At 38.7% G+C, this 8,418-nt stretch overlaps 1 protein-coding gene across 2 annotated transcripts; it reads left to right on the top strand.

Annotated features, from left to right (window-relative positions):
* Positions 1–860: 860 nt before the first annotated feature.
* gal (galanin/GMAP prepropeptide) lies at positions 861–6,668 on the top strand. Of its 2 annotated transcripts, XM_040024912.1 has the most exons (7): positions 861–993; positions 1,079–1,159; positions 1,822–1,876; positions 2,309–2,380; positions 4,216–4,311; positions 5,316–5,387; positions 6,345–6,668. In XM_040024912.1, exons 2-7 carry the CDS (start codon positions 1,079–1,081, stop codon positions 6,404–6,406), a joined length of 438 nt encoding a protein of 145 aa, XP_039880846.1. In that variant the 5' UTR covers positions 861–993; the 3' UTR covers positions 6,407–6,668. The 2 variants fall into 2 exon arrangements, with proteins under 2 accessions (XP_039880846.1, XP_039880847.1); XM_040024913.1 differs by lacking the exon at positions 2,309–2,380 and having other exon boundaries at positions 863–993.
* Positions 6,669–8,418: the final 1,750 nt, after the last annotated feature.

Here is an 8,418-nt window from a genome sequence, read left to right as displayed (position 1 = left end):
GATCTATAAAGAAAAACTGAACCTGTGCTTAAATCAAACCCCGATGCAGCCAAATGAAGAATTATTGTGTAAAAAGATTTTCAGTGTTATTGATCTTCTTTCTTCTTCCTTACGTTATATTCCTTTATTGATTTGATGGAGACTATTTATAACAGTTTTACAAAATAAAATTATAATAAAAGAAAAATGACATCTACACGGGTTTCAGAGCATGGACAACATATGGTGAGCTTTGCAGAACACTGTTGTTACAGGGTAACTTAACAACAGTGCAAACACAGATTCTTATTTGCAAGGGACATGACTTTCAATGACTCCGAGGTAAATGTAAATTATAACTGTGACAGACTAAGGCTGAAACATCCTTAAAAGTGATCTACTCGTACACTTCTGCTCACTACACTCTTTGTAAATCCTTTGGGTTGTGACTTTACTTTGGACTGTAAATGGTATGACTGTAAACGCCGTTGCAGGTTGTTATTATTTTTATACTTTTAATAAATCGGCACTACTGCTCTGTTAAAATATAATTTGTCAAAATTAAGTGCTTCATAAAATCAGACCTAAAAGCAGTGAGAGCAACAAAGATGAATTTTTTCATGAAATTGAAAAAAATGACAACAAATCCTGAAAAACTGGCAAGTAGATTTTTTTATTGACCGCCTGTACATGAAGCTCATGCAATAAGCAGTCACAGTCGCATATCAGATTAGGACAGAAAAATACAGCAATTCAATGCCTAGTCTCTGAGGGCAACAAAGAAAATCTGATGATAGCATTATGTGATATTATTGAATTTCATAATGCGTTCTGTTCGTGACCTGCCCATGCTGTGTGCAGGAGGGGCTGCTGACGTGAAAAGAGAGCAGGAGGGTCGGGCTGAAATCACAATAAAAGGTGGCTGGAGTCCGCTTTTCATCCAGTGCTCCACACGCCAGGCAACTTCTGCTGCTGACTGCAACGTGAACCAGACTGAAGGAAGTCACATCAAAGGTAAGTTACAGTTTTTGTAGCCTTTAAAGGCATGCTTTCAAATAGTTTTGTTGTCATGTTAATATTGTGTTTTTTTCTTTCTCAGATGCAGAGGGGCTTTGGGATATTTTGCATGTCGCTCATCTTTTGTGCAACTCTTTCCGAGACCATCGGGCTAGTTGTTGCGGTAAGCAGTTCAAAATTCAGTACAACGTTAATGTTAACCTCCCACTTAAATTTAGGTGCCAAGAATCAATGTACCAATAAAGACATAAAGACAACAGAGACTAATAGAAATGTCAAAATGATATCAAATATCATTATAAAGTAATCTATTTTAGTTTACAACAAAATTTTTAAGCAGCCGATCACAAAAATAAAATGTGTATATGTGAGTATATTAGTAGTAAAAAGTTCAAATCTTCAAGTGAATAAAGACAAAACAAGCTAAAATCATAGATTCACAATGAAACCATACAGACCATGACCAAATCCAAGAGCTCAAACTTCCCAATAGCAGACGCTACAACATGTAACACAGAGATGCAGGTGAGGTTAAATTCAATTCAAGGAACCAACCCATGATTCCATGATTTCCAAGAGACCCTAAATAAACCCACATTAAGAATCCACATGTAAGAAAACCAAGGGGAAAAAAAACAAATTCAGAAATTTACTAGGAAAGTAAAATACACAAACTCCCTGCAGGCATATGACAAGCCTACAGACCATGACAATAAGGATGTTTTACATTTAAGAAAAATGCTCTTAGATTTACACATCAAAAACTCATTAAAACTGTCTCCTTGTCCTTTAGCTGCTTATTGTATCCATCTTTATATCTTGCAGGCAAAAGAAAAGCGAGGCTGGACTATGAACAGCGCTGGCTACTTGTTAGGGCCCCGTAAGTGTACACACACACACACACACACACACACACACACACACACACACACACACACATGCACGCACAGACACACACAGAAGCTTACATGCACACACCAGCGCATATTGTTTTGTGGTTGTTCCAGTAACGTTGTTTACAAAAGCCTCATTACTAGTATGTGGTGAAATGGCCCAATGCTAATGTAGTGTTATTTAAAGATTATCATGAGTGACTGTTGGGTATCCAGTTTTGTGTGTCAAGGTATATATTCTTACCAGCTGGAGTTTGAGTCATTCCAGGGCAGGAACCCTGAAGAATGTTGTCCCTTTGTGTGCATGCGTGTGTGTGCGTGTGTGTGTGTGCGTGTGTGTGCGTGTGTGTGTGCGCGCGTGTGTGTGTGTGTGTGTGAAGCCCAGGTAAAGGTTGCTCCTGCCTCATCCTGTGTTTCAGGTCGTATTGATCACCTAATTCAGATAAAGGATTCTCCCAGTGCCAGAGGCAGAGACGAGCTGGTCACTCAATGTAAGATAGAAACATACAGCTGCTGCAGGGCCTTGGGGTCACCAGGAATTGCTCTGTTTAAACATCACACCTTTTAGCTGCTTTTGTTTCTTTGCTTATGTATACAAATGTTGCAATTCTGTCTGTGCTTTGAGCCAAGTAACGCATTGATGACCTCAAGAATGAGTTAAGGAAGGTTTAGCATACAGCATTTTTGAGACTTTGGAGGATTACACTCCAGATGCATCGTGTTGACAGAATGGGAAGAAAATACGATCGTTTAGAAGACTATCGTCACGTTCACTGCAGAGAAGATGTAGCACTGACTAACACAGAGTTTTCACTGTGATATCCGAAATAGCAGTACAGCTGACAAAGAGCTGATAGCCCAGTAACTTAATTTAGAAGTTTTACATTTTTTAATATTATCAAAAATATTTTCAAGTCATGCTACCAATTTATTTTATTAACAATTTGCTGATAAAAAAAATTGTATGTAAAGATCAAAACACAAGGTAGATCCAATAGGACCTTTTTACCCTGGATGGCAAACATCATTAAAATACCTTATTTTTTCATGCCGGGGTCTCACATGTAAAACTTTAGCTAGACTTTTAAAAGCACACAAAGAGAACAGGGGGTATTAGTTCAAGGACTACTTTAGCTAATGACGAAGCCCCCAATTAGAGTCAAACAATTGTCACATGTAAAAACCACTCAGAGTAAATGACAGCACTGAAGTATGTGAGCTCACTATAACAACACGTAGCTGGTGAGTAATGTTGCAAAGTGAGACAAACTGGCCTGTTACTGTACATGTTTTCCATTCTTCAAATGCAAATATGAGCCAATATAATGTATTCAACTCATGTGAGCTTCACATGTTAAACTACAAATCTCAGTCAGGTTGTTGTCTGTTCTTTAATTTCAAAATATCACAATAACATTTTTAATTATTGGTCTAGCTTAAGAATACTATGTAGTACAATAGTACAGTTACCGTTATTATTGGAATTGGGAAGAGTATGATTAGTAATTAAAGCAAATGAAAAAAAGGAAATGCAAATATTTTTAATTTACAATTTTAACCGGAGGCCACTGAACTCTGCGCATGCTACCTCAACCTGCTCTTTAGGCACATAAAAAACAGATTAAAATGTAAATGTGGAGACACACCGACAGTCTACAACACCAACATGGCTAAGTAAAACCCTCTGCTTGCCTGTTATTTTATGTTGATTTTCATCATCACTATTGTTTCAGTGCATTTACTTGTCTGTTAAAACTGCCGTTCAACAAGTGTGCTTTTTCTATTCCTTCCATCAAACCTCTACTTACTGCAATTCCATGAGCCAAGCCCTGCAGGTGGTCTGTACGAGTTTGGAAAGTGAACCAAACAATTACAAACCAAATATCATGCTGAAACTGTGTGACGTGTGAACAATGTCCTTTAGAACTTCTTACAGGAATCAGGTAGCGGTGTGCACTGTGTATGTGTGTGTGTCTGTTGTATGATGCCTCTAAACCAGTGGGATATTTGTACGTATTTTCTGTTACATACACAAAACTTTAACCATTTACTCCATATTATTTTTACTTTGTCAATTGTCATTTTCACCTTAATCAAACAGAAAATTAAATGTCACAGCCAGTATATTAAAAAATGAAGCAGCTGAAAAGGATTATTATTATTGTAAGTACATGAAAATTACACATAAATCACATTTACCAAAATGTTAAAATTGCTGAATTTCTAGTGAACTGAGCTGATAATGGGAATGAATTAATTAAATGCTTAGTTGGGCCATCTGATGTTTGTATGAGCGCATCAACTGCGATCACTCCTCATTATCCAGATGGACTAGATGGACTACATGGACACACGAGACTAGGAGACAAGCCGGGTCTGGCTGGGAAGAGGGACATAGGCCAGGAGGAGGACTTCAGAACAGGTCTGTATGTCTCACAAAGAAACAGGACAATCTTTCTTCCTCTTAAAGAAGATATTTTATTACAAGTGTTATTTAATTTGATATACTGAATGTTTTGCTTTTATTACTGTTTTATGTATAGCTGTCATGTTGATTAGCTACCTTTAATGTATAAGGAACACTGAGGAAGGAGATGGTAGAGGGGGAGACCTAAAATGCCTTGAAGAAAATAGGAACTTGTAGTCATTTAAGTGAAAAAGTCCTTTAAATAGCCCAAAAGAAGAGGAGCCACATATATTTTAAAGGGAAACAGTGCAATAAAGCCTCAAGTTCCTAAACAAAATAATACCCCAGATTATTTATTGATGTATTATTTAATATTTTGTGTCTTTTACAAAAAAAAAATGCTAGTTTATAATTTTGGAAACTCTGGAAATGTTTTATGTGTTTTATGATCATTTATCTAAAACACTGAATAAAGAAATCTAACAAAAACAAATAACAGCAAAAACAAGACAAGCAGTGCTTGTACCGTTTAATCTAAAAAAAAAGAAGACATCTTTTAAAGCATACCAAAATAAAAGCGATCTCTCTCCTTTCACCGCGTCATAAAGTGTCATAAAGATTTTCCATTCATCAAGCCTTTAAATTACTGTTGTAGAAATCTTCACTGGTTTTCAGCAGCGAAACATTTCCACTGTGATGGACTAAGGCTGAAAGCAATAATCACAGAGTGTGAGGGCTAGTCAAACTAGGATCATTGGAAGGTGAAATGTTTTACATTTTTACGTTTTATTTTTTTAAAGAAAGCTTAGACACATCTACTTTGTATGGAATTCAGTAGCCTTCATGTTTCATTCCCATTAACCTTTGTTCATGAGTTCACAACTGATGCTTTGTTTAAATCTAATACTCCTACTTGTATCGTAATCCTTAGTATCTGAGAGAATTTCATTTCTCTGTATGATCTGTGTATATCAGAGCTCCTGCCATTTCAACCTGTCATTCTTGCTGTACCTCCACAGGCGCCCTGAGAATAGCAGATGAAGAAATTATCCACACTGTCATTGACTTCTTGTCATACCTCAAACTTAAAGGTATGCTTCTCACTTATTTGAAAGCGAGGGGAGTTCATGAGCAAAATAATACAGGTCTGCATACAGAAGTCACTGCAACGACAAACTCTTAAAAGCACACCAAAGTTTGATTAGCGAACTTTTTCAGGTCTATATATCGGTCCATTTGTTAAACATGGAAATATTCTTTCAGTGATAGAATCTTCATTTTCTATTGAATTATCACACAAATTACCCCATGCACAAAACTAAATGTGAAAATGTAATGTTGCATATTTGACTTTATGACATCTAGAGGTGTGATAATATTGAAAATTGTTTAATCTAATCATACAATAAAACATACAAGTTTATCATCAGATCAAACCTGGCAGGGATCCTGTATAGCCATGTATACTGATAGTATTATTACCATGTCAGAGACTGTTCAACTGACTGCTAGTACAGTTTTTCTAATCAGCCAGTTACATTGCAGGAACTCAGTGATGCACAAGTTGGCCTGTTGAATTCTGCATCTACAACATGAAAATGTGAATCCATCCAGCCTTGTGCTGAAGGTTCAGGCTGTATGTCTTGGCAGAATGGTACCAACTGATCATATTGTTAATGACCATGTCCATCCCTATGTTACCAACAGTGTACTGATCCTCTAACAGGATAGCGTGCCATCTCACCAACTCACCTCAAACTGATTTCTTGAACATGACAACGAGTTCACTGAACTCAAATGCCTCCACAGTCACCAGATCCCTCATGTGATAAAATCATCATTTTCTTGTCATGTCCAAAATCTCAGGAGAATATTTCCAGCACATTGATGAATCTATGCCACAAAGAATTAAGGCAGTTAGCAAGGTGAATCTAATAGAGTGTCTGCTGAGTGCAAACAAACAGAGGTATGATAAAATGAAAAACAACTTTCTGCCTATTATGTCTCAGTATTGATGTTCTGTCTGTTCTGTTTGTGCAACATTACAGAGATGGGAGCCTTGGACAGCCTGCCTCCTTCTGTCACATCAGATGAACTGGCCAATCCCTAAGGCTTTTGCCTCTCTGTTATAATTGTTGTGTTTCAACTCTTCTCTGGACTCCAACTGCCATAAATGTATTGTAGCTCCTAAATGTTACAATATTGTAGCTCCTAGCACACTGGTAGGTTGGTAGATTTGTTCTGGTACCATCTGACTGACTGACCCTCAATATCAGATCTTTCTCCTCTTGTGTAAACAAAATTTTATATCCTCTTAAAGCCAGTAGTTGTGTGCTGACTATAGGTGGATCTACAGAATTGGTACTTTTGTATAAAACAACTCTATATTATCACCAGAATATACTATTATGTGTTTTCAGAGAATGGAGTGAAATAAAATAAATGGCACTAGACTCACTGAATAATTTGAATTTATTTCCTTCTAACAGTCAATTACACTGTTTATCACTTACATTTTAGCTACAATTAGTTTGTAACAAACATGCCTACACCTCTTTGATGTATGTTAAAAAATCCAAATTCAGAGTTTTACCTATGTAGTGTCTGCACGGTGTTAAGTGGTGACACTGGGGCCTTCCTGAGAATTACTGACGCCACAGGAGATTTCTTAGTCTCATGACGACTCTCTATGCTCAGCCTTTGACTTGAAAATTGAAGGTCAAATAGTGCGCAATGACGTAGCTCTGACCTACACTCATTTTGTAATGGTTAGAGACAACCTGTGGCAAGTAAGTCTTGACACTCACACAATAAAAGAACACAACAGTTGTTGGTGCCAAATAACCCTGTGGCACGGCATACAGGATATGACAAAACTCAGGAGTGAATAATGGCCCAGTTACGCCCAGCCAATAATTGACCAGAGGATCTGCATCAGTGGTGTGGTCCTGCCTGGAGCGTCAGCTGGTGAACCAGCCAGGTATTTCAAAAGTGCCTTTGTTCCCACTACTTTTAAACGAGGTCCCGTTTAAGCACATTGCCATGGGCCTCATTGGGCCATTTCACCAGAGTGCAGCGGGATATCACTTTTAGAGTTGGATGTCTCGAGACCGGTCTTGGTCCCGAGACCAGTCTTGAGACCACTTTCACGTGGTCTTGGTCTTGTCTTGGTCTCGGATCCCTCGGTCTTGTCTTGGTCTCGCTGTCTCGGTCTTGCTATCTCAGATCGACATAGTGGTCGGGAGATTTGGAGTCAACAGTATCCGTGACACACAACGTAACGTTCGATAATGTGCTTTGTAATGAGTCAGAAGAGTCGACTCCCATTGAGCGAGAGCCGGCTCCTCACTTAATTTCCTTTCGCTGCTCAGCTCTCACACAGTGGCTCAACTATGCGCCAATCCCTCCATATTGTGGCCAATCACATGTGAGGATATAGGATAATATCATTATGTGAAAAACAGAGAACGTGAGAGACGCGACAGTCAAGTGGAGCGTGTGTCTGTCCTCTCAGTAAGTGAGTGAGACAGTAGACAGGGCTGAGGAGGGCTGTGCGAGTGCAAAAACACATAAATATGCCTGACACCCGAAGCAGCATCTGGCTGCAGTTTAAAGACTTTTTTGTCTCGGTCTCAATCTTGGTCTCGTCTTGACTTTGTCTTGGTCTTGACTCGGTCTGAAGCAGTGCTACTGTGCACCATTTCTGCCATGAGTGTGGAGCTGGCACTGATTCAAGTCGGCATCCCATGAAGAGATAATAGCTGACTAGCTTTGAGTTACTGTTCAGCAGGAAGCTGCAGAGGTGTGTTGGACCTGATTAAAGAAAACTGGGAGGAAGGTCCAAGCCCAGTTAAAAAAGAAATTCAGTACATTCTGGACCCGAGAGCAAAGCTACACACGTTGTGGAGGTTATCACGATAAAATTTACTACAGGCCCAAGAACTTCAGCAGTGCCTGTACAGCAGAGGGGTAAGGCTCAGATAATTTTCACCAAGAGACAAAGTGCTTGTATTATCCATTCTTCTACTTGCCAAGTGGCAAGGACCTTTCATGGTCATGCGGCAAGTGGGAGATGTTGACTATGAAATGGTCCTACTCTCCTTAAAGCATGGAGAAAGGCTG

The sequence above is a fragment of the Simochromis diagramma genome, unplaced genomic scaffold (assembly GCF_900408965.1).
Source record: "Simochromis diagramma unplaced genomic scaffold, fSimDia1.1 OVJJ01000293.1, whole genome shotgun sequence".
NCBI lineage: Eukaryota > Metazoa > Chordata > Actinopteri > Cichliformes > Cichlidae > Simochromis > Simochromis diagramma.
This window is presented reverse-complemented; position numbering and strand designations above follow the sequence as displayed.

What these genes read in the sequence shown, in the direction of transcription:
- gal (XM_040024912.1), top strand. Translation starts at nt 1,079, where the DNA reads ATGCAGAGGGGCTTTGGGATATTTTGCATGTCGCTCATCTTTTGTGCA. An exon ending in TGGCTACTTGTTAGGGCCCC is followed by an intron (nt 1,877 to 2,308) that starts GTAAGTGTACAC and finishes CCTGTGTTTCAG; the next exon opens with GTCGTATTGATCACCTAATT. An exon ending in GGAGGAGGACTTCAGAACAG is followed by an intron (nt 4,312 to 5,315) that starts GTCTGTATGTCT and finishes GTACCTCCACAG; the next exon opens with GCGCCCTGAGAATAGCAGAT.